The sequence below is a fragment of the Thamnophis sirtalis genome, unplaced genomic scaffold, assembly GCF_051295495.1.
Source record: "Thamnophis sirtalis isolate CommonGarterSnake01/CBP01778 unplaced genomic scaffold, rThaSir2_p1.2 scaffold_15, whole genome shotgun sequence".
Lineage (NCBI taxonomy): Eukaryota > Metazoa > Chordata > Lepidosauria > Squamata > Natricidae > Thamnophis > Thamnophis sirtalis.
Window position 1 is genome coordinate 45388099 of NW_028261395.1, and position 27172 is coordinate 45415270.

At 45.9% G+C, this 27172-nt stretch overlaps 1 protein-coding gene across 1 annotated transcript in view; it reads right to left on the bottom strand.

Annotated features, from left to right (window-relative positions):
* Positions 1–1785: 1785 nt before the first annotated feature.
* The window catches only part of MEGF6 (multiple EGF like domains 6), a 46112-nt gene continuing 20725 nt past the window's right edge, over positions 1786–27172 (bottom strand). The window contains exons 15-34 of the mRNA XM_087702452.1: positions 24724–24849; positions 24314–24445; positions 23338–23466; positions 22369–22500; positions 21143–21271; positions 20921–21049; positions 19540–19668; positions 18129–18257; positions 16975–17103; positions 16059–16190; positions 13830–13958; positions 13138–13269; positions 12058–12186; positions 10461–10589; positions 8772–8900; positions 7737–7865; positions 7516–7644; positions 4948–5076; positions 3581–3712; positions 1786–1802 (exon numbers count right to left, since the gene is read on the bottom strand). Coding sequence (XP_087558578.1) covers positions 1786–1802; positions 3581–3712; positions 4948–5076; positions 7516–7644; positions 7737–7865; positions 8772–8900; positions 10461–10589; positions 12058–12186; positions 13138–13269; positions 13830–13958; positions 16059–16190; positions 16975–17103; positions 18129–18257; positions 19540–19668; positions 20921–21049; positions 21143–21271; positions 22369–22500; positions 23338–23466; positions 24314–24445; positions 24724–24849 — 2480 coding nt within the window. The remainder of the gene's footprint in view (positions 1803–3580; positions 3713–4947; positions 5077–7515; positions 7645–7736; positions 7866–8771; positions 8901–10460; positions 10590–12057; positions 12187–13137; positions 13270–13829; positions 13959–16058; positions 16191–16974; positions 17104–18128; positions 18258–19539; positions 19669–20920; positions 21050–21142; positions 21272–22368; positions 22501–23337; positions 23467–24313; positions 24446–24723; positions 24850–27172) is intronic.

Here is a 27172-nt window from a genome sequence, read left to right on the forward strand (position 1 = left end):
ACTGTCAGGAAATTTCTCCTTAGTTCTAAGTTGCTTCTCTCCTTGATTAGTTTCCACCCATTGCTTCTTGTTCTACCCTCAGGTGCCTTGGGGAATAGTTTGATTCCCTCTTCTTTGGGGCAGCCCCTGAGATATTGGAAGACTGCTATCATGTCTCCCCTGGTCCTTCTTTTCATTCAACTAGACATACCCAGTTCCTGCAACTGTTCCTCATATGTTTTAGCCTCCAGTCCCCTCATCCTCTTTGTTGCTCTTCTCTGCACTCTTTCTAGAGTCTCCACATCTTTTCTACATTGCGGTGACCAAAACTGGATGCAAATATTCCAAGTGTGGCCTTATTACCAAGGCCTTATAAAGTGGTATCACCACTTCACGTGATCTTGATTCTCTCCCTCTGTTGATGCAGCCTAGAACTGTGTTGGCTTTTTTGGCAGCTGCTGCACACAGCTGGCTCCTATTTAAACAGTTCTCCACTAGGACTCCAAGATCCCTCTCACAGTTACTACTAGTGAGCAAGGTACCACCTATACTGTAGCTGTGCATTTCGTTTTCCTTGCCTAAATGTAGAACCTGACTCTTTTCACATTTGTTCTGGCAGATTTTTTTTTTTTAAAAAAGCAATTAACAAGGGACTAACCTGAATTTTTATTTTTTTTTATTAGCAAAACGATCAGTAAACTTTCCAATGTATTCAAAGAGTTCCTAACCAGAGGTGGTATTCGGTAGATTTGGACCGGTTCGCTTTGAACTTCCTAAATCTTTTGCCTTGTAAACTTTTAAAATGATAATAATCACTTTCTCCAGAATTTTCCTAGTAATCTGCGGACCCACAAATTTAAAAATAAGATTAAAAAAAAAATTAGCAGCCATATCAAGGATGAATCAACTGCAAATGTTGCCCCTTTGGATTTTACTTCATTTTATTTATTTATTTATTTATTTTTAAAAAGGAACCACAAAGTTCTTAGCTTCAGTTTCGAACATAAATATTACGGTAATGTAAGAAAATCATAATTCTTTTTGGATACAAGGCAGGATATAGTACTTAGCCCTTTTTCTACAACGAGCCGTTTGTAGGGGGAGAGAGAGAGAGAATCACAAAAGGGGAAGAAATTGGGTTTATTTTGCACTCCGTCTGCAAAAAATAAAAATAACACCAGGCATTACATGCCCCCCAAAATTGTCCGAAAAGTTTGTTCCAAATTAACATATATATTTTCTTCCTCGCAAAAGTTGTCAAAAAGTTTGATTTTTCTCCCAAGGCCCGTGATGAGTTCAGTTCGATTTCTTCCCATCAAGATCTTCCCAAACCGAATAAAATAAAGAATTCATGCCGTTGCAGGCGTGGGACCTCCCGGAGGTCATCTAGTCCACACACCCCCACCAAGTTCAGGATTCTTGAATCACTTTTTTAACGGGTTTCCTCCCCCCCCCACGCGAGAGGAGCTTGTTTTCCTTTTAATGTTATTTCTTGGGGTGCGTATTTTGGATGTCTCTCTCTCAGCCCCTACATTTGGGAGGGGGGGATATCCCCCCCTACCCACCCTCTTAAATCTTTTTTGGGGGGGGAGTGGAGAAACGGAGTCTTAAAAGCAACAATTCAGGCAATTTAGGATGGGCCTGAATTTTCGAATTCATTTCCACCGCACCCAAAATCTTGCATTTCTTAAAAGAGCACGCGACGTTCACATTGGCAGGGGGGGGGAAATCCCTCCAAACCACAAATGTGAGCTAGATGTTGGCTAAATTTCATAGCGTCCTTGTAACCACCTCTGGAGCAAATATCTATAGTTTCGTCAAATCTGGAAGGGAAACAAAACAAAAAAAAGAGCAATTAAACATTGTCCCAGGCGTGATCCATAAACCAGCAATCATTCCTTTGGAAATCTCTAAGTTTCGATTTGCAAGCCTTCCCCGCACGTAGAAAGTTAGATTCTCAGGGAGAGGGTGGGTGGGCAAATCCCCCCCCCCTTTTGTTTCATGAGCCTCACGAATTGTGGAAAAAAAACTTCTGGATTTTGAAATGGTCCGCAAAATTTAAAAGTACATTTCTGTGTGCAAGAAAGAGAGAGAAGGTTGAAAAGGCAGGCTAAAAAATTAAATTTCTACTTAATCAATTTTATTTCTAAATAATCCATCCATTCTCTAGCACAGAGAGCTATATACCTCCTGCCTTTTTTAAAAACACTTTAATTGATGCAAAGCTCTACATCTGTTTGAGTTACTCTACCCCCACCACCATCAAATACTAGGGATACAGTGGCACAGGGGCTAAGACGCTGAGCTTGTTGATTAGAAAGGCCGGCTGTTCGGCGGTTCGAATCCCTAGCGCTGCGTAACAGAGTGAGCTCCCGTGACTTGTCCCAGCTTCTGCCAACCTAGCAGTTCGAAAGGACGTCAAAAATGCAAGGAGAAAAATAGGAACCACTAATTTTGGTGGGAAGGGAACAGCGTTCCGTGCGCCTTCGGGAGTTGAGTCATGCCGGCCACATGACCACGGAGACGTCTTCGGACAGCGCTGGCTCTTCGGCTTTGAAACAGAGAGGAGCAGCGCTCCCCAGAGCACATATGTGCAAGCTTTACCATTTTACCTTAAATCCCACCCACCCACCCCCCAATAATTGTACGAAGACTTGGAAATCACTCACTCTGTCTAGCTTCTTGCCTTGAGCTGGCTGTCAGTTGAGGGGGGCCTCCTTTGAAAAGAAGAAAAAAAAAGATTAAATTTCCAGCATGGATAAAAACCACGCCACTCGCTCGGCTGTTTCTCGCAGCAGTAAAGCTGCTGGGAGGGATGGGAGACCACCAGGAAATGCCAAGGAGGTCAGCTAGAACGGGAACTTGAAATAAAGAAGGTTTTCTGCAGAAAAGCAGGATAGTGTGCAACTTCCTGATTTATTTGGCACAAGACAGTGAGCGTCTTTTTGATAAGATAAAGGCAAAAGTTCCCCTTGCATATATGTGGTAATTGTTCCTGACTCTAGGGGGCGGTGCTCATCTCCGTTTCAAAGCCAAAGAGCTGCCCGAAGACGTCTCCGTGGTCGTGTTGCCCGCATGACTCAACGCTGAAGGCGCACGGAATGCTGTTCCCTTCCCACCAAAGGTGGTTCCTATTTTTCTACTTGCATTTTTGACGTGTTTTTAGCTTGGCAGAAACTGGGGCAAGTAACAGGAGCTCACTCCATTACGTGGCGCTAGGGATTCGAACCGCCCACCTTTCTGATCGACAAGCTCAGCGTCTTAGCCACTGAGCCACTGTGTCCCTTCGTCTTTTGGATAGAAATGTGTAAAAAATAACCACCATTAAATCAATTCGTTTATTTAGCGTAGGGTGAGAACACGGCGGAAGAGACGTAAGCATGTCAACGAAAGGAATTAAAAACAGTTTAATCCAACCCTCCAGTGCATAGAAATAACACCTCAAGAGATCCTAAGTGGCCAGTTCTGCATTTAATACCCCGGAAAGGGCATTTTATCACACATCGGCTCCCTGAACCGAGAAAGCTAGCTTTTCAGGGGAGAGAGTTTGAGATTTGTCTTTCTGGTTCTTGCAACCCGCTCGTCCGTCAGCCCGGCCTACCTTCTCGACACGTCGTTCCTACGTATCCGTGAAGACACACGCAGTGTCCGTTCTTTGCGTCACAAAAGGCGTTGGCCGCGGAACATTTACAAGTCAGAGAACAATCCGGACCGAATTTTCCAAGCGGACAATCTGGATTTAGCAGGAGGCATGGAAAGGGAAGGGTTAAATTCGTGTGCAAACCTGCCATTGGCCCATTTTCCCAATCTCTGATGTTAGAACTTGCAGAACGGATCCCCTTAATCCAGCTGGCTGGACTTCTAAAAGGGATCCCTTAGAGGGCATTTAGTCTGTCCTCTATTTTTAGACATTTTTTTCTGATAGATAAACGCAGGTTTTTTTTTAAAGTATGTTAAACCTCAACAGCATCACAAGATGCTGTAGAATAATACAATAAGTTGCAGATCTTCCCATTTATCCCAAGCCTTTTGTGATGTCTATCGGAGGAATTGCTCTGGGCTCCTTGGCAAATCTGCAGAAAACTTTACTTTGGGAAATCTGTATTTTTTTTCCCCTCTAGCCTCTTGCTAAGCCAAAGTGAACAGAATAGAAAGAACAGAATAGAATAGAATGAAAAGTGAGAATAGATTGGAATGGAATGAATAATAAAATATACAAATAGAGTAGAATAAGAAATAGAATAGAATAGAATAGAACAGAATAAGGAATAGAATGGAATAGAATAGAATAAGAAATAGAATAGAATAGAATAAGAAATAGAATAGAATAAGGAATAGAATGGAGTAAGGAATAAAATAGAATAAGAAATAGAATAGAATAACAAATAGAATAGAGTAGAATAAGGAATAGAATAGGAAGAGAATAAAATAGAAATGAATAGAATAGAAATAAATAGAATAGAATAGAACAAGAAATATAATGAAATAGAATAGAATAAGGAATAGAATAGAGTAGAATAAGGAAGAGAATAAGAAGAGAAGAGAGAATAGAATAGAAATAAATAGAATAGAATAAGAAATATAATGAAATAGAATAAAATAAGGAATAGAATATGAGTAGAATAAGGAGAAGAATAGAACGAGAAGAGAAGAGAGAATAGAAATGAATAGAATAGAGAATGAAAGAGAATAGAAAAAGAAATAGAACAGAATAGAAATAAATAGAATAGAATAGAATCTGGAAGGCACCTTGGAGGTCTTCTAGTCTGACCCCCTGCTCAAGCAGGAGGGGCCTACACCATTTCAGGCAGGTGCCTGTTCAGTCTTTTCTGTAAAACCTTCCTGTGATGAAGCACCCACGATTTCTGGTGGCAAGCCGTTCCACTGGTTAATTGTTCTCATTGCATTTCCCCCCCTCCCCCACAATCCAATTGCAATTGTTCTCCACTGATCCATTTGCACACTCACCAAGGTCACACCTGGCTCCCGTTTTCCCCGGAGGGCAGAGACAACGGCCGGTGGAGGGCTCGCACGGGGCTTCTCCTTCGCAATCACACGCCCGTTGGCATTTTTCTCCGTATCTCCCTGCCTCGCAGCCTGTAACCGAAAAGGCCGTGCCGTTTTTTTCCCTGAACTTTTTAAATTCTTGCTGCTCGTATGTGAAATGACTGCATCCCCATTTCCGTACAAAAGTCAGCGTAGAATTGGAATTAAAGCACCCAAACGCCATATTGCGGGGGAAAGGAAGAATAAAGCAGAAAGAAAGAAAGAAAGAAAGAAAGAAAGAAAGAAAGAAAGAAAGAAAGAAAGAAAGAAAGAAAGAAAGAAAGAAAGAAAGAGAAAGAAAGAAGAAAGAAAGAAAGAAAGAAAGAAAGAAAGAAAGAAAGGTTTAGGTTTTAGGTTTAGGTTTTATTAGCATTTGTAGGCCGCCCTTTTCCCTGAGGGGACTCAGGGCGGCTCACAGAAAACCAGGGGGAAGGGAATACAACATTAAGATAACAACGTATAATAAAATAGTAAGCAACATCCATTCATCATTCGGGCGGGGTAGCGATTCTTATCCCCAGGCCTGACGGGCGAGCCAGTTCTTCAAGGCAGTGCGGAAGGCCTGGACGGTGGAGAGGGTACGAATCTCCACGGGGAGCTCGTTCCAAAGGGTCGGGGCTACTGCTGAGAAGGCCCTCCTCCTTGTAGTTGCCAGCCGACACTGGCTGGCCGATGGAATGCGGAGGAGGCCTAGTCTATGGGATCTTATTGGTCGTAGGGAGGTAATTGGCAGAAGGCGGTCTCTCAAGTATCCAGATCCACTGCCATGTAGGGCTTTATGGGTGAGTAATAGCACCTTGAAGCGCATCCGGAGATCGACAGGTAGCCAGCGCAGCTCGCGGAGGATAGGTGTTATGCAGGTGAATCGGGGTGCACCCGCAATCACTCACGCGGCTGCGTTCTGCACTAGCTGAAGTCGCCGGATGCTCCTCAAGGGCAGCCCCATGTAGAGCACATTGCAGTATTCCAGCCTAGAGATCACAAGGGCCCGAGTGACTGTTGTGAGGGCCTCCCGGTTCAGGTAGGGTCGCAACTGGCGCACCAGGCGTACCTGGGCGAATGCCCCCCTGGTCACAGCCGTTAAATGGTGGTCGAATGACAGCTGTGGATCCAGGAGGACTCCCAAGTTGCGGACCCTCTCTGAGGGGTGTAGAATTTGACCCCCCAGCCTGAGTGTTGGAATATTGGCCAAATCTTTGGGAGGGAAACACAACAGCCACTCGGTCTTTTCTGGGTTGAGCACAAGCTTGTTAACCCTCATCCAGTCCATAACGGCTTCAAGACCCCGGCCCATCACGTCAACCGCTTCATTGATTTGGCACGGGGCGGACAGATACAGTTGAGTATCGTCCGCATATTGATGGTATCTGATCCCGTGCCTACGGATGATCTCTCCCAGCGGTTTCATGTAGATGTTAAATAGTAGGGGGGATAAGACCGAACCCTGCGGCACCCCATAATTTAGGGGCCTTGGGGACGATCTCTCCCCACCCACTAACACCGACTGCGACCTGTCCGAGAGGTAGGAGGAGAACCACCGTAGCACGGTGCCTCCCACTCCCACCTCCCGCAGTCGTCGCAGAAGGATACCATGGTCGATGGTATCGAAAGCCGCTGAGAGGTCAAGAAGGACCAGGATGGAGGAATGTCCTTCATCTCTGGCTCTCCAAAGATCATCCATCAATGCGACCAAAGCGGTTTCTGTGCTGTAACCGGGTCTGAAGCCTGACTGGAAGGGGTCTAGATAGTTTGCTTCCTCCAAGGACCGTTGGAGCTGGAAGGCCACCACCTTCTCAACAACCTTCCCCAGAAAGGGAAGGTTGGAGACCGGACGATAACTGTTGAGGACAGCTGGATCCAAGGATGGTTTCTTCAGGAGGGGTCTCACCACCGCCGCTTTCAGTGCGGCGGGGAAGTTCCCCTCCCGAAGGGAGGCGGTTACAACCGCCTGGATCCAGCCTCGTGTCACCTCACTGCAGTTAACAACCAGCCAAAGAAAGAAAGAAAGAAAGAAAGAAAGAAGAAAGAAAGAAAGAAAGAAAGAAGAAAGAAAGAAAAAGAAAGAAAGAAAGAAAGAAAGAAAGAAAGAAAGAAAGAAAGAAAGAAAGAAGAAAGAAAGAATACAGAATAGCAGAGTTGGAAGGGGCCTTGGAGGTCAGTTAGTCCAACCCCCTGCCTAGGCAGGAAACCCTATACCGTTTCAGACAAATGATTGTCCAACCACTTCTTAAAAACTTCCAGTGTTGGAGCACTCACAACTTTTGAAAAAAATACAAAATGCTAAACCGCTAAACCAACATTCGTTTTCCCCTCCTGATTGCCCCAAAAAAAGACGCAGCACAAAAGGAAGAAGGCGCGCAGCAGGAAGGGGGAAAAAACACGAATAAAGTTACTCGTTTTAAGCGTTGAAAAGGAGTGCATAACCCTGATTTAAGCATCACATCTTCGCTAACTTCGGGGAATCGGCCAAGACGCGGGAATTCGACGAACCTTTTTCGCAGTAGCGGCCGACAAAACCCGGCCGACAAAGACACTCCCCGGATCCCGGATCGCACGAGGCCCCGTTTTGGCAGCTGCATCGCTCCCGACAGGCGATCCCGTGGAATCCAGCTGGGCAGGCTGAAAGGGGGAAAATCAAAAGGAAAAAAAAAAAGAATATGTAAAAAAGAAACACCTAAGACAATCCACGGACAAAATCGTTGCGGGCTTACCGTGTTCACATTGATTCCCGTACCGGCCTTTCCCGCACCGACAGATCCCCGTGGCCGGATCACAAATCCCGTTGCTTTGGCAAGTGCAGTTCAGCTGACAGTTGGACCCATATTTCCCCGGAGGGCATCCTGGGGGGAGAATTCCCCTTTATATTACATATTTGAAGGTGTTTTGAGCAAGGCTTCCCGAGAGCTGGAAGCAAACTCCTCGTCCCGACAAAAATCCCTTTTATTAATTGACTGTGAATTCTGCTCCTTCACATCCAGCAAAGTCTTTCAAGGGAGGATTTACGGTCACAGACCTTATCTGGCTTGGAGAGCTGCCAGGCCGATATCTGCAAAACTCGGCCAGGAGCTTCGGAGAATCACAAACCAATTAAACGAACTAATGGTCTCCTGCAAACTCCACTCCCCAGGCGCTCCTCTTTTATCCCCTCTGGGAGGGGCCATTCACCGTCCATCTGTGGCCTTCCTCCCAAGTCGACCCCTGTTCTTTAGGTCTCCCCTTCGTCTGGCAACTCTGCGCATGCACACACTGGGAACAGGCTCCAGCTGTACTTCTGCCTCACTGATGTCTGACTCCGAAGGCAGCTGATAACTGGCATACGGCTCTGGCCCCCTCTCTGCCTCCGACACAGAGCCCTCCTCAGAGCCTTCCCCAGACCCCAGGACTGGCCCATCTTCCTCCCCAACCTCCTCACTCTCCGAATCTACTACCAGCTCCGCTTTGGAGCCCCCCCCTTCCCAATTTTGGAATTCTGGGAGTTGAAATCCACCCGTCTTAAAGTTGCCAAAGTTGGAAGAATGCTGGTTTAAGCAAGGATGCGGATTTTGAAATAATAGAAAAAAAACGGAAACCGCTCGGGTTTATATTACCTTGTCTGTCAGGAATGAAGTATGAAACAAGTTTGGAGAGCAAACCACTGCCAAAAAGGAAATGGGTTGGCCAGCGGAACTCCAGGAGACAGGAATCCACACAGATGTGAACCAGGATTCATCCGATTCATCTTAGAGGCAGGGGGGAAAAAAAATCACCTTTTTCACACCAGATCCCGGTCCATCCGAGCCCACAGAGGCAGGCTCCATCTTCTGGCAGACACAGGGCGCCATTTTGACAGGGGCACACCTGGCTACAGTTGAACCCGTAACGATTGGCCGGGCAGTCTGTTGGAGAAGCAAAAGCGGGAGATGCTGAACCCCCCCACAACTGTGGGTCGGATGCGGCTCCCGGTGGAACGCAAACACCCCCAAAAACATCGAAGGAAGCCCCCGCTGAATGCATCATGCACCAGAATCCTTTGCTTGGGAGGGACCCCCTGAGGTCATCTAGTCTAACCCGCGTGCAGGATGCTCCGTTGTTAGAAACTGAACAAAATGGGGCACGGCTGGAATGAACCAGCCTCGAGTGGTTTGTTTGTGTATCTGTGTGATAGATAGATAGATAGATAGATAGATAGATAGATAGATAGATAGATAGATAGATAGATAGATAGATAGATGATAGATAGATAGATAGATAGATAGATAGATGATAGATAGATAGATGATAGATAGATAGATGATAGATAGATAGATAGATAGATAGATAGATAGATAGATAGATAGATAGATAGATAGATAAATAGATAGATAAATAGAGAGAGAAATAGTGAGAGAGAGATAAGAGATATAGATTAGAAATAGAGAGAGAAATAGAGATAGACAGATAAGAGATAGATGATAGATAGATAGATAGATAGATAGATAGATAGATAGATAGATAGATAGATAGATAGATGATAGATATAGAAATAGAAATAGCAAGATAGAGAGATAAATAGAGATAAGAGATAGAGATTAAAGAGAGACAGAAATAGAGATAGATAGATAAGAGAGAGATTAGATAGATAGATGATGATAGATAGATAGATAGATAGATAGATAGATAGAGAAATAAAGAGAGAAATAGTGAGATAGAGAGAAATAGCAAGATAGAGAGATAAATAGATATAGATAAGAGATATAGATTAGATAGAGAAATAGAGAGATGGATAAGGGATATAGATTAGATAGAGAGAAATAGAGATAAGAGATAGAATAGATAGATAGATATATAGATAGATAGATAGATAGATAGATAGATAGATAGATGATAGATAGATAGAAAGATAGATATAGATAGAAATAGAGAGATAAAGATAGAGAGAGAGAGAAATAGAGATAGATAAGAGATAGATTAGATACAGGTAGAAAGAAATATATATACAGGGATAGATTAGATAGATAGATAGATAGATAGATAGATAGATAGATAGATAGATAGATAGATAGATAGATAGATAGATAGATAGATAGATTTTTTTTCAGCTTTTATCTATACAACACTCCTGCAGGGTAGGCCGGCCTGAATCAGAGACCCATTCTCCCAAACCCCACAGGCTGACTGTAGGTTACAACCTGAGTCCCCTGTTTGTCTTGTCAAAACACTCAGCTCCCATGAGTGCTGCTTGCCTGCTCGCGCGACATCCCTGCGAGGCGGCCCCCGAGCCTCCCTCTGTGCTTATGAAATGGGTGACCCCCGGCAGGATCGCAACCACAGCCCTGCGGGGTGAGCCAAACCATGCGAGAGACCCCATTCCGTCGACTTCCCAAGCCGGGAAGCCCCTTCCCCATCGAGGGCGCATATGATGAGATGCCCCCAATTCCCACCCTCCCCAGTCAAATGAAAACCGAGCGGGGACTCACCGTTTTCGCATTCGGGACCGGACTTCCCTGGGGGACAAAGGCAGGAACCAGACACCGGGTGACATGGGACATTTTCACCACACCGGCAGGGACGGGCACAGTCGGTCCCATAACGTCCCCTCGGACAAGCTGGAAGGGGGGGTGAGATATAATGACCTTTAGGTGGCCCTATCCAATGGCCACGGGGATTCTGGACCCCTCCCCAACTGTGGTTAGAAGCAGCTCTAAAGCAGAGAAAGGGGAGTTTAGGCCAAATAAAAGTATTATTAGTGGTGGTAGGGATGTCCCGTTTCTCGTTATTTATTTAATAATAATAGTAACAATATTAATAATAATGGTTGAGAAAAATAAGGTCACAATCATAGACATCGCAATTCAGTAGCACAAATGATCCACTGGAATTTGTGCAAAAATTATAATATTAAAACAGCAACAAACTGGTGGGAACATCAGCCTGAAAAAGTCACCGAAAATCAGATGGTCAAGATCTTGTGGGATTTCCGTATACAAACGGACAAAATACTGGCGCATAATACACCAGACCTCACACTGGTTGAGAAAAATAAGGTTACAATCATAGACATCGCAATACCAGGTGATAGCAGGGTCGCCGAGAAGGAACATGAAAAAATCGCAAAATACCAGGACTTAAAAATCGAAATTCAACGACTATGGCACAAACCAGCAGTGGTAATTCCAGTGGTAATCGGCACACTGGGTGCTATTCCAAAAGCACTGGAATTACATTTAAAACAGTTAAAAATTGACAAAATCACCATCAGTCAAATGCAAAAAGCCGCACTGCTTGGATCTGCACGCATATTACGAAAATACGTTACGACGTCCTAGGCCCCTGGGTGGTAACCAATGCCAAATCCGGCGAAACAACTGGCCGCTGTGATACAATTGTATAATAATAATAATAATAGTTAATAGGTAATAATTAATAGTTAATAGTTAATAGTAGTTAATAGTTAATAATTAATAGTTAATAATTAATAATTGATTATTGATAATAATAAACTGGCAGCCACCCGTATCAACCATCAGCACCAGTCATGTTTAATGAATAAAAGAAATAAATAATAATAAATATATTAATATATACACAGAAGTTACCTTAACAGCTGAGCTGTTAAGTTTTGACCAGTCCCAGACTGTGAATCGAATTGAAGATGAAATCAATCAGCCGTTACATTTGATAAATAAATAAGTTAAAAGCTAGCAAAAACAAGCCGGAAAAAAGGGAGGAAAAAATAAGAATCAAAAGAGAAATAATCCAATCATCGATTTTTTTATTTAAAAAAGCTAAAACGAAAGCAAGCAGATAAAACGATAACAGGCTAGAAAAATTATACATAATCATTCATCATTACAAACGCCACAAGGAGAGAAAACGGTGCATAAATCCAAGCAGAACCACCGCATAATAAAATTAAAAAATTGGGAAGCAAAAGCAGCAAAGTGATGCCATGCAGCTAGGCCTCAATGTACGACCGGAATTGAACCCGGAGCTCTTGATGGTCATTCAGCGATCCATGTTGCTTCAAATAGGATTTTACTGTTTGCGGTTGACTAGAAATAAACACAGCCTTACCTACGTTACAATCGGCGCCGATGTATCCAGCCGGACACTGGCACACCCCCGTTGTGGCCACACAACCACCGCCGTTCTTACACTGACACAATCCCTCGCAATTCGGCCCATAGCGTCCCGGCGGGCACTCTGAAAAGCCGTGGGATGGAAACGAACCGTTAGCCGGCGGAACAGCCTGCCACAGGATTTCTCTTTTCTCCCGCCCCTTGAAACAGGGATGCTCATTCAGATTTTGGATTGCGCGGGGGCTGGACTGGATGACCTCAGTGGTGCCCCCTCCCAAACACTAGGACTCCGTGATTTTTTTCTCTCCCCCCCCCCCGGCTTTGAATTATTGAAGGAGGACGTTGCCACATCAAATGGAAGAAAATTTGGCTCAAAAGGTTTAATCGGGGATTAATTTAGCGTATTAATTTAAGCTGAAACTGGTAATTAAGACACTATTTTTAAATATATTTATTTTTTTAAAAGGGCTTCCCTTCTATCGGCTGGCGCAACCCACTCAAACCTCCCACCCAAATCCAGCAAAATGCCATTTAAATTGGGCACGCAAAACTGAAAAATCCGTGGATTTTCCAGCCGTGGGAATAGAGTACAGATAGTCCTCAATTTACGACGGTTCATTTAGCGACCGAAGTCACAACAACATTGGGAAAAAGCCGTTTTTCACACGTACAACCGTCCTAATATCCCTGTAGTCACGTGATTAAAATTCAGACCACTGGCCACTGACTCGTATTAACGACGGTCACAGTGTCCTGGGGGGGAGGGGGTGTCGCACGATCCCCTTTTGCGACCAAAGATTCACTTAACGACCACGTGACTAATTTGACTGCAGTGATTCACTTAACAACAGTGGAAAGAACGGTCGTAAAACAGAGCCAAGCCCCCACAAATTTCCCACTTAGCAACACACATTTCGGATTCGATTGTGGTCATAAGTCGAGGATCACTGCTGGGCTTCCGCCACGCCCTTTGCAAGAAAGCTTCCCTGTTGTTTCTCCCCCCTTCTTCCCTCCCGTCATTGCACACAAACGCCCCCAAATTTGCTCCCATTTGCACACCCGCGTGTGAACTCACTCTGCTTGCAGCCGTGGCCGTGGTATCCCGGGGCGCAGAGGCACCTCCCACTCGCCGGGTGGCAGTCGTGATTCGCACCCGCGCACTGGCAAATGTGCGCGCATCCCAGACCGAAGGTGCCAGGGGGGCAAGCTGGGGGGGGGGGAGAGAGTCCTGTTTGCACACAAGCAAAATAAGTGTGCAAAAGAATGGGTGTTTTTTTGGCCCTTTGCATTGGAAGGCGAATAAAAATAGAATTTTAAAGGATCTGGAGCATGTCAAGAGGTCTTTGGAGAATCTGCATGCTTCTTTCAAGTTGATGCCCCCCTGTGCTGCCACTTGTGGACTTCAACTCCCAGAATTCCCAACCCAGCATGGGGAATTCTGGGAGTTTGAAGGCCACGTGCCTTAAAAGTTGCTAAGATTGGACATCCCTGCCCTACAGGCTCCTATTTCTTCATTCTAAAAGGGAAAGCTTCTCCTGGCACATCTGTGCTGGTCGTTCCCGACTCTAGGGGGCGCTGCTCATCTCCCTTTCAAAGCCGAAGAGCCGGCGCTGTCCGAAGACGTCTCCGTGGTCATGTGGCCGGCATGACTCAACTCCCGAAGCCGCATCGAATGCTGTTTCTTTCCCACCAAAATTGGTGGTTCCTATTTTTCTGCTATTGTATAATAATAATAATAATAATAATAAGTGGAGCCTCTGGACTTACGCCTTTCGCACCCGTGTCCGGTGAAGCCAGGAGGGCAGCCGCACTGGCCGGTGATGTGGTTGCAAGGGGAGCCCGAAGGACAGTCGCACTTCGTGGTACAGTCCTTCCCAAACGAACCGGGCAGGCAGGCTGGAAGAAAGGGGAGAAATCAAGAAAAGAAGGGGAAAAAATTCAGATTTTGGCAGCCAAAGGAGGATTCAAAATTAAACTAGGCAATATTCCTCATTGGTGTCTATGGTGGTGGTGGGGGGGGAGGGTTTAATTGGAGGGATGTTCACCCCTCCCAATGGCTGCTGGGAGCTGTAGTCCCACCCAGTCCATCCCCCTCCCCCCAGGTTCATTCATTCATAGTCTAGGGCTGGGGGCTCCAACCTTCCCAACTGTATGACTTGCGGAGTTCAACTCCCAGGATTCCTCAGCCATCATGGGAGTTGGAGTCCCCCCAAGGCTTAAAATGGCCAATTTGGCCTGGTCTAGGGGGTTGGACTAGAAGACCTCCAAGGTCCCTTCCAGCTCTATTCTGATTAATTGATTGATTGAAATGATCTAGGGTCTCCTGCTTGAGAAGGGGGTTGGACTAGGGGACCTCCAAGGTCCCTTCCAGCTCTATTCTGATTGATTGAAATGGTCTAGGGTCTCCTGCTTGAGGAGGGGGTTGGACTAGAGGACCTCCAAGGTCCCTTCCAGATCTATTCTGATTAATTGATTGATTGAAATGATCTAGGGTCTCCTGCTTGAGAAGGGGGTTGGACTAGAGGACCTCCAAGGTCCCTTCCAGCTCTATTCTGATTGATTGAAATGGTCTAGGGTCTCCTGCTTGAGGAGGGGGTTGGACTAGAAGACCTCCAAGGTCCCTTCCAGATCTATTCTGATTAATTGATTGATTGAAAAGATCTAAGGTCTCCTGCTTGAGAAGGGGGTTGGACTAGAAGACCTCCAAGGTCCCTTCCAGATCTATTCTGATTAATTGATTGATTGATTGAAATGATCTAGGGTCTCCTGCTTGAGAAGGGGGATGGACTAGAAGACCTCCAAGGTCCCTTCCAGCTCTATTCTGATTGATTGAAATGGTCTAGGGTCTCCTGCTTGAGGAGGGGGTTGGACTAGAGGACCTCCAAGGTCCCTTCCAGATCTATTCTGATTAATTGATTGATTGAAATGATATAGGGTCTCCTGCTTGAGGAGGGGGTTGGACTAGAGGACCTCCAAGGTCCCTTCCAGATCTATTCTGATTAATTGATTGATTGATTGAAATGATCTAGGGTCTCCTGCTTGAGAAGGGGGTTGGACTAGAAGACCTCCAAGGTCCCTTCCAGATCTATTCTGATTAATTGATTGATTGATTGAAATGATCTAGGGTCTCCTGCTTGAGAAGGGGGTTGGACTAGAAGACCTCCAAGGTCCCCTCCAATTCTATTATTTCTGTATTTGTTTGCATCCATTCATTCTATCATTCATGCATTCATTCTATCATTCAATCCTTCAATCATTCATTCATTCAATCATACATTCATTCTATCATTCATGCATGCATTCATTCATTCAATCAGTCATTCATTCTATCATTCATGCATTCATTCATTCAATCATTAATTCATTCATGCATTCATTCTATCATTCAATCCTTCAATCCTTCATTCATTCATTCTATCATTCATGCATTCATTCATTCATTCAATCAATCAATCATTCATTCATTCATTCATGCATTCATTCATTCAATCATTAATTCATTCATGCATTCATTCTATCATTCATTCATTCTATCATTCTATCATTCATTCATTCATTCATTCATTCATTCATTCATTCATTCATTCATTCTATCATTCTATCATTCATTCAATCAATCAACCATTCATTCATTCATTCTGGGCTCCTTTCCCACAAGATGGAACCAGAAGGGAACCATCTCCCCCCCCCCGCCCCCTACCTTCCATGGATGCTTTCACTCCTGTGCAGAGGGGTGGACTAGATGACCCTTAGGGGACCCTTCCTTCCCATTCCGATTCTCTCTCATCCTGGGATTGGCTGGGACTCCACATTCAAGGCCCCAGAAGCTTTCTTTTAAAGAGGGGGGGGAACCCCCTTTTTCAAAAGAAACACACCCAACCAAGGGGAAATTTGTGGAAAACGAAGACGGAGAGATTGGGGTGCAGACTTCCTCTCCACCCCCCACCCCCCCAAAAGGGTCATCCAGAAACGAACAATCCTCTTTTTAGCTGTCACCTTTCTCACAACGGGTTCCGCGCCACCCCGGCGGACAGTCACAATCCCCCGTGATGTGGTCGCACAGCGAGATGCCATGTTCACAGTCACAGGTTTCCTGGCAGCTTTTCCCATGCGTCCCTTCGGGGCAGGCTGGGGGGGAAAAAAGAGGAGGAAGTACTGAAAAAAAAAACCAAATTGTACTTATTGTGTCCTGGTACATGTTGCGCGAGGTTTTAAAACAAAGGCATTTATTCTAGGTCAGTGTTTCTCAACCTTGGCAACTTGAAGATGTCTGGACTTCAACTCCCAGAATTCCCCAGCCAGCGAATGCTGGCTGGGGAATTCTGGGAGTTGAAGTCCAGGCATCTTCAAGTTGCCAAGGTTGAGAAACACTGGTGTTTTGCAGAAGGGGGTTAGACTGGATGACCTCTAGGGTGCCCTTGGCAATTCCAGAGGACAAGGCGGCTTCCGATTCATTCCCCGGTGTTGCCCACGCCGGTTGTAAACAGGCCGCTCTCAACTTCCAGCCGGAATCGCGCCCCAAATCCCTGCTGTTAAGCGAAACATTCCTTTCGCCTCGTTTTACGACTTCCCCCGCCACCGTTGTTACACGAAACACCGCGCTTGTTAAGTCAGGTAGTCACACAGTCGTGAAGTGAATCCGCCTTCCCCCTTGGACTTTGCTTGTCGGGAGGTCGCAAAAAAGGGGGATCGCGTGACACACACACACACCCAGGACGTCGCGACCGTCGTAAGTACGAGTCAATTTGATCACGTGACGGGGGATGACGCAAAGGTCAGGGGGAAAAGGATGGTCGGTCACCGTTGTAAGGTTGAACGGTTACTAAATGAAGCGTCGAAAATCGCGAATTATCTGTAGTGATCGATCTCCCGCCGGCCACCGAGGAAAAAAACCGATGCCATTACGACTTACCGTCCTGGCACTTTTCACCGGTCCAGCCATCCTGGCAAAGACAGCGTCCACTCTTTGGGTCACACCGGCCTCCATTCACACAATCGCAACTCTCTCGGCAGCCCAGCCCATGTTTTCCTTCGACGCACTCTGAAGAAAAGAGATACAAGCGAGTCCTCTGACTTACGACACCGAGTGAGCCCAACCTTCCCATCGCGAAGCCAGACCACGGAGTTTAGACCCCTTTCCCGACCGTTCTTGCCGCAGTCGTTAAGTGAATCACCTAGCCACGCGGTCGTTAAGCAAACCCGGCTTCCCCCTTGACTTCAGGATGGACTAGAAGACCTCCAAGGTCCCCTCCAATTCCGTCAGCGGCCGTCATAAATACGAGTCGATTTCCAAGCGCCTGAATTTCAATCACTACAGGGATGCTGCAATGGTCGTAAGTGTGGGAAACGGTCATAAGTCGCTTAAGGGGCATTTCCCAGCTCCTTCAGTGCCCTTTGTGTGTATTAAGTGGTGTAGTATGGTCTGCTTTGGCCGGGGGTTGGACTAGATGACCTACAAGGTCCCTTCCAACAGATGTCAATCTGTTAACATCGGCTAAGTGGATAGAAACATGTTCCCAATTCATTTTATTCCGTAGGAAGTCAGGAAAGAAAACATTGACGTTGGAAAAATACAATTCTCTAAGGAGAAATGCATCGGCGTTTTTAAGAGTCCCTTTGGAGGGAGGTAGGGGGGGAATTGGAACAGAAGGGAAGGTGCGGGGCACGGGGTCAGACTACATGACCTTAGAGTCATGTGCACCTTCCCTTCCCTTCAATTTTTTCCATCCCAACTCCTAAAATTCTCCGTAAGCCGCCTTTTAGTCATCCAGTTGGGATAGGAGATTCAGAATAGATTCAGAATAGAATACAGCTGGAAGGGACCTTGGAGGTCCTCTAGTCCAACCCCCTGCTCAAGCAGGAGACACTCGACCATTTCAATCAATCAGAATAGAGCTGGAAGGGACCTCAGAGGTCTTCTAGTCCAACCCCCTGCTCAAGCCGGAGGCCCTATACTGTTTCATTCAATCATTCAGAATAGAGCAGGAAGGGTCCTTGGAGGTCATCTAGTCCAGCCCCCTGCTCAAGCAGGAGGAATTAAATACCAAAATGGCCGCCTTTTCTTACCCAGCTCGCATGCGAGTCCCACCCGCCCTTCCGGACAAGTGCAGCGGCCGGACACCGGATCGCAGATTCCTCCGTGTTGACAGAGACATTCCTGGCGGCAGCCGGCCCCGTAAAATCCCGGCGGACACTCTGCGAAGGTAGGAAGAAGGAGGAGGATAGGGGGAGGGGGGAAGGAGGAAGAGGAGAAGGAGGAGAGAAGAAGAAGAGGAGGAGAGAAGGAGGAGGAAGAGGAGGAGGAGAAGAACAAGAAGAAGAACAACAAGAAGAAGAGGGAGATGAAGAGAAGTAAAGGAGGAGAAGCAGGAGGAGAAGGAGGAGGAGGAGGAGAAGAGGAGAGAAGAAGGAGAAGAAGAGAGGAGGAGGAGAAAAAGACGGGAAAAAGAAGAAGAGAAGGAGGAGAAGCAGAAGGAGGAAAAGAAGAGGAGCAGGAGAGAAGAAGAAGAGAGGAGAAAAAGATGGGAAAAAGAAGAAGAGAAGGAGGAGGAAAAGAAGGAGGAGGAGGAAAAGGAGAAGAAGAGAGAAAGAGGAGAAAAAGATGGCAAAAAGAAGAGAAGGAGGAGAAGCAGAAGGAGGAGGAGGAGGAGGAGGAAAAGAAGAAGAGGACAGAAGGAGAAGAGAGGAGGAGGAGAAAAAGATGGCAAAAAGAAGAGAAGGAGGAGAAGCAGAAGGAGGAGGAGGAGGAGGAGGAAAAGAAGAAGAGAGAAGGAGAAGAGAGGAGGAGGAGAAAAAGATGGGAAAAAGGAGAGGAGGAGGAGAAGCAGAAGGAGGAGGAGGAGGAGGAAAAGAAGAAGAGAAGGAGAAGAGAGGAGGAGAAAAAGATGGGGAAAAGAAGGAGAGAAGGAGGAGAAGCAGAAGGAGGAGGAGAGAAGGAGGAGGAGGAAAAGAAGAAGAGGAGGAGAAATTGGGGGGAAATGAATTGCAGTGGGATCCAGATGCAACATTTCTTGGCCCTTGGAACCGAATATGACAATGTACAATGTAAGGACAAGGCAACACAACCACCAGAGAGTCGGATGAACAGGGAGAAAACTGGCAGAAGAACACAACCACGAACGCCAACTGGCCGTCCGAAGACATGATGAAAAATCTTTCAATTTCACCCCGGTGGTTCTGACTGAGGCTTCCTCAAAACCTCTTTTCTTTACACGACTGTGAATTTCCTTCTTTCATTCACAGCCCACAAGGCTTAGCAAACAGCCTTTCAGAGGAATATTCATCCGCACGAAACTTATCTCGCTTGGCCAGCTGCCAAAGGGCTAGTCCCCAACCGCAGGGCGAGGCAAAAATTGGCACAGTTTTGCTCCTCCATTGGCAAACTCTCTTCCCTTCTAGCCCTGATGATGTTCCCTAGTTGGGTCATGAAACGTCCGCAAGAAAACCTCCACCAGGGACCCCCCCCCTCACAAAATACCTTGTTGGCAAGTGGCGCCAACCCATCCTGGTGCACACAGGCATCGCCCCGTGACAGGGTGGCACGAGGCTCCGTTGGCGCAGTGGCATTCCTGGGTGCAGTTCTCGCCGTAGCGGTCAGCTGGGCAAGCTGGAGAGAGAGAGAGAGAGAGAAAGAGAGAGAGGTGAGCCTGAGTTCGGATCCAGACAGACAAGGGAGATGCCCTATTTTCATGCCCGGCTTCCAGGAGACACACTTTGGTTGCAGTGTGGCCCGATCCAGCCCACGGCGTAGTGGCAGTGGCCCCTTATTTTCCATAGATCCATTTGAAAGGAGAAAGGTAGGTAAGAAGGGAAGGAAGGAAAGAGGAAAGAAAGAAAAAGAAAAGGAAAGGAAAGAAAAAAGAAAGAAAAGGAGGAGGTGGAGGAGAAGTAAGGAAGAAAGAGGATGAAAAAGAAGGGAAGGAGTGAAAGAAGGAAAGGAAGAAAGAAAAAAGAAAAAGACAAAAAGAAAAGAAAGAAAAGAAAAAAGAAAAGGGAGAGAGGGAGGGAGAGGAGAAGTAAGGAAAAGAGGGAAGGAAAGAGGATGAAAAAGAAGGGAAGGAGGGAAAGAAGGAACGAAAGAAAAAATAAAAAGGATAAAAAGAAAAGAAAGAAAAGAAAAAAGAAAAGGGAGAGAGGGAGGGGGAGGAGAAGTAAGGAAAAGAGGGAAGGAAAGAGGATGAAAAAGAAGGGAAGGAGGGAAAGAAGGAAAGGAAGAAAAAATAAAAAGGATAAAAAGGAAAGAAAGAAAAGAAAAAAGAAAAGGGAGAGAGGGAGGGAGAGGAGAAGTAAGGAAAAGAGGGAGGGAGGAGGGAAGGAAAGGATGAAAAAGAAGGGAAGGAGGGAAAGAAGGAAAGAATGAAAAAATAAAAAGGATAAAAAGAAAAGAAAGGAAAAGAAAAGAAAAGGGAGAGAGGGAGGAAGAGGAGAAGTAAGGAAAAGAGGGAAGGAAAGAGGATAGAAAGAAGGGAAGGAGGGAAAGAAGGAAAGAAAGAAAAAATAAAAAGACAAAAAGAAAAGAAAGAAAAGAAAAAAGAAAAGAGAGAGAGGGAGGGAGAGGAGAAGTAAGGAAAAGAGGGAAGGAGGAGGGAAGGAAAGAGGAAAAAGAAGGGAGGGAGGGAAAGAAGGAAAGGAAGAAAAAATAAAAAGGATTAAAAAAAGGAAAAGAAAAAAGAGAGGGAGGGAGAGGAGAAGGAAAAGAGGGAAGGAAAGAGGATGAAAAAGAAGGGAAGGAGGGAAAGAAGGAAAGAAAAAAATAAAAAGGATAAAAAGAAAAGAAAGAAAAGAAAAAGGGAGAGAGTTCGGATCCAGACAGACAAGGGAGATGCCATATTTTCATGCCCGGCCGCCAAGAGACCCACTTTGGTTGCAGTGTGGCCCGATCCAGCCCGTGGCGCAGTGGCAGTGGCCCGTGGCGGGATCACAGCGGGCTCCGTTGAGACAGCGGCAGGCGTGCTGGCAGTCCACCCCGAAAAAGCCGCTCGGACAAGCTGAGAAGAGAGAATTGGAAGGTCTTTAGTGCCTGGGAAAAGCCACCCGCTGGCTTTAGATATCGGGGGGGGGGGGACAAGAGTCCAACTTACCCCGCTCACAAAATGTTCCCCTCCAGCCTGGGGTGCAGACGCAGGCCCCGCCCACATGGTCACAGGCTCCTTGGTGGTGGCACTGGCATCGCTGGAGGCAGTTGGGACCAAACCAGCCTTCGGGGCACTCTTGGGAGGAAGAAGAGGAATAAACAGGGTGGGCGGGTGAAGTGAAAGTGAAAGTAAAAGTAAAAGCAGGAACAAAGAGGAGAGATTTAAAAAGGGTGGGAGGGTACATGCGGTGAAAGCGAAAGCCAGCAGGAGGAAAGATGAGAAAGAAGAGGGAGGGAAGGGGAGAAAGTGAATGTTAACATGAACAGAGAGAAAAGGTGTGAAGCGAGGAAGTGAAAGTAAGCAAGGACAAAGGAGAGAAGAGGAAGGAAGGTGAGAAAGTGAAAGTAAGCAGGAACAAAGGTGAGAGAAAAAGAGGGGAGGTGTGAAAGTGAAAGTAAGCAGGAACAAAGGGGAGAGAAAAGGCGGGAAGGTGGGAAAGTGAAAGTGAAAGTAAGCAGGAACAAAGGTGAGAGAAAAAGAGGGGAGGCGTGAAAGTGAAAGTAAGCAGGAACAAAGGTGAGAGAAACGGCGGGAAGGTGTGAAAGTGAAAGTGAAAGTAAGCAGGAACAAAGGTGAGAAAAAGAGGGGAGGTGTGAAAGTGAAAGTAAGCAGGAACAAAGGTGAGAGAAAAGGAGGGAAGGCGGGAAAGTGAAAGTAAGCGGGAACAAAAGTGAGAGAAAATGAGGGAAAGTGAATGTAAGCAGGAACAAAAGTGAGATAAAGGGAAAAGGTGAGAAAGTGAAAGTGAAAATAAGCAGGGTGAGCGGTCAAGAGAACGGGAGGGAGGGAGGGAAGGAAGAAGGGAACGAAAAAGAGGACGGAAGCCCAAAAGAGTGAAAAGAAAAGTGAGGCAGGGAGACAAGGAAGGAAGGAAGGAAAAGAGAAAACGAAGCAGGGAGGAAATGAAAGTGAAAGTGCGAAGAGGAAGCAAGGGATGACATTAAAACAGAGAAAGGAAAGATATTTTTTTAAAGACAAAATAAAAACCCAGAGCTCCAAATTCTGCCAACGGATCCATCCTTGGGCTGAGAAGACGACGCCTCCATCTTTTCAAATTCTCCCCTTTTCTGCACCCTGGGAGAGCATGGAAACTCACCCCCCCCCCTCGGCTGAAGGGCACCCACAGACCCAAAAGAACTTGGGGTTCAAGGACCAGGAAGGAGGGGACTCACTCCGATCACAGCGCAGGCCGACGTAACCGTCTTCGCACCGGCACTGGCCGGTCACCGCACTGCAGCCGCCTTCGGCCCCCGAACAGTTGCAGGCACGGCTGCAGTTGGGCCCCCAGGAGCCCACCTGGCAGGCTGCAAAAGGCCCAAAGGAGGAAGAATTAAAGCCATTGGTGTCTCAGGATTCCTCCATTCTTCCTTTCCCTTTCTTCTTTTCTTTTGGTTAAAAAAAAAAAAGCAGCGGAGGCTATTTGTTTCAGTTGGAAGATTATTCTTTTTTAAGCCCTTATTTTCCATAGATCCATTTGAAAGGAGAAAGGTAGGTAAGAAGGGAAGGAAGGAAAGAGGAAAGAAAGAAAAAGAAAGAGAAAAGGAAAGAAAAAAGAAAGAAAAGGAGGTGGAGGAGAAGTAAGGAGAAGAGGGAAGGAAAGAGGATGAAAAAGAAGGGAAGGAGGGAAAGAAGGAAAGGAAGAAAGAAAAAAGAAAAAGAAAGACAAAAAGAAAGAAGAAAAGAAAAAAGAAAAAGGGAAGGAGAGGAGAAGCAAGGAAAAGAGGGAAGGAGGAGGGAAGGAAAGAGGATGAAAAAGAAGGGAAGGAGGGAAAGAAGGAAAGAAATAAAAAAGACAAAAAGAAAGGGAAGAAAGAAAAGAAAAAGGGAGGGAGGAGGAGAAGCAAGGAAAAGAGGGAAGGAAAGGATGAAAAATAAGGGAAGGAGGGAAAAAAGGAAAGAAAGAAAATAGACAGAAAGAAAGAAAAGAAAAAGGGAGGGAGGGAGGAGGAGAAGCAAGGAAAAGAGGGAAGGAGGAGGGAAGGAAAGAGGATGTAAAGGAAGGGAAGGAGGGAAAGAAGGAAAGGAAAAGAGAAGGAAAAAAATGAAAGAAGGGAAGAGAGCGGAGAAGGAAGGAAGGAGAAACAAAGGAGAACAAAGATTCTTCATCCCTCAAGGTCTGAAGAGTCATCCCCTCTTCTCACCTTTTTGGCAGTGGGAGCCGGTCCATCCGGGGGCACAGCGACACCTCCCCGTTTGGGGGTCACAATCCCCTTCGTTCTCACAGTCACACCGATGTTGGCATCCTGGCCCAAACCAGCCAGGTGGGCAGACTGGAGGGGAAAAGAGGAGAGAGAGAGAAAGACCAGAAGCCTTCCTATGTTTCTAAATCCCCCCTCCCTCCCTTTCACACCTTTCCCCTTCCTTCCTTCCTTCCTTCCTTCCTTCCTTCCTTCCTTCCCTCTCTCCCTCCTTTCCTGCCATTCCATTCTATTCCTCCTTCCTCCTTTCCTTCCATTCCTTTCCTTTCCATCCCTTCTTCCCTCTTTCCTTCCCTTCCCTTCTTCCTCCTTTCCTTCCCTTCTCTTCTCCTTCCATCTGCCTCCTTTCCTTCCCTTCCTTTCCTTCTTCCTCCTTTTCTTTCTATTCCTTTCCTATCCTTCCCTTCTCCTTCCTTTTCCTCCTTTCCTTCCCTTCCCTTCTTTTCCATTCCTTCCTCCTCCTTTCCTTTCTATTCCTTTCCTATCCTTCCCTTCACTTCTCCTTCCATCTTCCTCCTTTCCTTTCCTTCCCTGTTTTTCATTTTCCTTTCCTTCCTTTCCCTCCTTTCCCTTTCCCTCTTCCTCCTTCCCTTCCCTTCTCCTCCTCCCCTTACTTTCCCTTTCTCATTCCTTCTCTTTTCCTCCTTCCTCCCCTCCCCATAAACAGTTGAGTGTAACATGTAACTTTGGCCGTTTATTCTCGGAGGCACGGCCACCGGTAAGAGCGTTCAACAAAACTCTACCCCAATTTGGGGGTAACAGACAGGGACTCCCCCATAAAGAGAGCAGAAGTCCCCCCCACCCCACCCCCAAAGTTAGGAGCCTTATGGAGACAAACAGCGGAAGCCACAGGGAAGATGTTGTGTTGTCCTAACCACAAGGCTCCCAGTGCGATTCTACAAGCAACACAACCAGTTACCTTCTTGACAACGGCTCCCTGTATATCCCGAAGGGCACAAGCACACACCAGTGACGGGGTCACAACGGCCGTTATTCTGGCATTCCGGGCACAGCCGCTGGCACCCATCTCCCCAGTAGCCTTCAGGGCATTCTGGAGAAGGAGGAGAAACACAATTTCACAACTTTTTTTTCTGCGCCGCGGCCGTTAAGCGAATCACTTGTCGTTAAGCGAATCGCACGGTCGTTAAGTAAGCCTGGCTCCCCCCTCCCCCAAACTTTGCTCGCTATCAAAGGTCGTGACCTCAGCATGCTGCCAATGTGGTAAAGACATCCCGCCCCCCGCCCCAGGGGCGCCGTAACTTCAAACGGTCGTAAACCGAGGACTCGCCGCAGTATTGAAATCCAAGGCTGCGATTCTCCCTGACTTACCTTGGTCGCAGGACTTCCCAGTCCTCCCAGTTACGCAGCGGCATTCCCCAGTCACCCGACCGCAAGGGGAACCGTTACAAGAACAGGAATGAAGACAATTCGTTCCGAATTTTCCTTCGGGACATTCTAAAGAGGAAGGGGGGAAAAAATACAATTTATTTATGTTTTAAAATCTCTTCTCGTGATGTGCTGGATTCAAATCCTGGCCAGGCTCCAATTTTGCCATCCAGGGAAGGAAAAATAAACCCAATTATTTAGGCATTCCTTTAATCCATCCATCCTCTGGCCCGCTCGGGTTAGCTCCCGCCAAGCATCCCGCCGCGAACCGAAAAGCAGACCGCGAATTTTGCAAATAGGACCCCCTGGTTTTGGGTTCGGATCTCTGACTCTGGCATAGATAAATCCTATTTTTTCTTCCTCCGGTTTTCCCAAAGCCACGCAGAAGCCATTCGGGCAACTTTTGACTCCAGATGATCGGGAGAACGGTTCCAGAATGTTGGATTTAAAAGAATTGAGTTACCGTATTTCCCCGGAAATAAGTCAGGGGTCTTATTTTCTTTCTTTTCTTTTTTTTTGTGTCAAATATTTATTTTATTTCTTAAAAAAAAACACAAATATTTCATCATTTGTCAATCATTAAGACATTGAAGTACAATTTTTTTGTGTGCCCCTCCCTCCCTCCCCCCCCCCAACCCCCCTCCTCCTCCCCCCCCCGACTTCCCAGAACCCGTACACGGTATGGATTTTTAACTAACACAGTCTAAAATCTATTGAGAAAAAAGAAATAAAGAAATTAATGACATCTCTACATTGACCTTAGCTTCTTCTTACTGAACTAACTTTTAACAGTTTAAATCATTTCTGATCTTAAGCATAGGCTAACTGGAATTTCTTAGTCCCGTATTTATTTTGTATATAGTCAATCCATTTTTTCCAGTCTTGTTTATATCTATCTATCTATCTATCATCTATCTATCTATCTATCTATCTATCTATCTATCTATCTATCTATCTATCTATCTATCTATCTATTTATCTATCTATGTATCTATCTATCATCTATCTATCTATCTATTTATCTATCTACAGTATCTATCTCTATCTATCTATCTATCTATCTATCTATTTATCTATCTCTATCTACCTACCTACCTACCTACCTACCTACCTACCTACCTATATTATCTATCTATCTATCTATCTATCTATCTATCTATCTATCTATCTATCTATCTATCTATCTATCATCTATCTATCTATTTATCTATCTATGTATCTATCTATCATCTATCTATCTATCTATTTATCTATCTACAGTATCTATCTCTATCTATCTATCTATCTATCTATTTATCTATCTCTATCTATCTATCTATCTACCGTGTTTCCCTGAAAATAAGACAGGGTCTTATTTTCTTTTGACCCCCTGATATAAGTGCTTGGCCTTATTTTGGGGGAGGGCTTATTATTTTTGAGGTGCAGGAGGCGGTGAGCGGGGTCACCCCGTGGCTGCTGCTGTGTCGCCATATTTTCGTGGAGGGCTTATTTTAGCGCATGCACTCAAAAGCCCCATTGGGCTTATTATCCAGGGAGGTCTTATTTTTGGGGAAACTGGGTAGTAAATTCCTTGATTTGGAGATCAAGCAGGCTAGGCTACTTCAATCAATCAATACATCAATCAATCAGAATAGAGCTGGAAGGGACCTTGGAGGTCTTCTAGTCCAACCCCCTGCTCAAGCAGGAGTCTCTAGACCATTTCAATCAATCAATCAATCAGAATAGAGCTGGAAGGGACCTTGGAGGTCTTCTAGTCCAACCCTCTGCTCAAGCAGGAGTCCCTAGACCATTTCAATCAATCAATCAATCAGAATAGAGCTGGAAGGGACCTTAGATGTCTTCTAGACCAACCCCCTGCTCAAGCAGAAGACCCTAGACCATTTCAATCAATCAATCAATCAATCAGAATAGAGCTGGAAGGGACCTTGGAGGTCTTCTAGTCCAGCCCCCTGCTCAAGCAGGAGACCCTATGTACCAATTGCCCAATCTCTTCTTAAAATTCTCCAGGGATGGAGCATCCACAACTTCTGGAGGCAAGTCATTCCACTGGCAAATTGATTCAGGATTATAGAATTACAGAATGACTGAGTTGGATGGGACCTTGGAGGTCATCTAGCCCAACCCCCTGCTCTAGTAGGAAACCCTAGACTGTTCTAGACAAGTGGATGTCCAGTCTCTTCTTGAAAACCTCCAGGGATGGATTGCCACCAATGTCTTTAACAATCAAACAATTCAACGTTGGAAGTTTTTAAGAAGATGTTGGATAACCCTTTGTCTGAAGTGGTCCAGGGTTTCCTGCCTAAGCAGCGGGTTGGACTAGAAGACCTCCAAGGTCCCTTCCAGCTCTATTCTGATTGATTGATTGATTGATTGATTGATTGATTGATTGAAA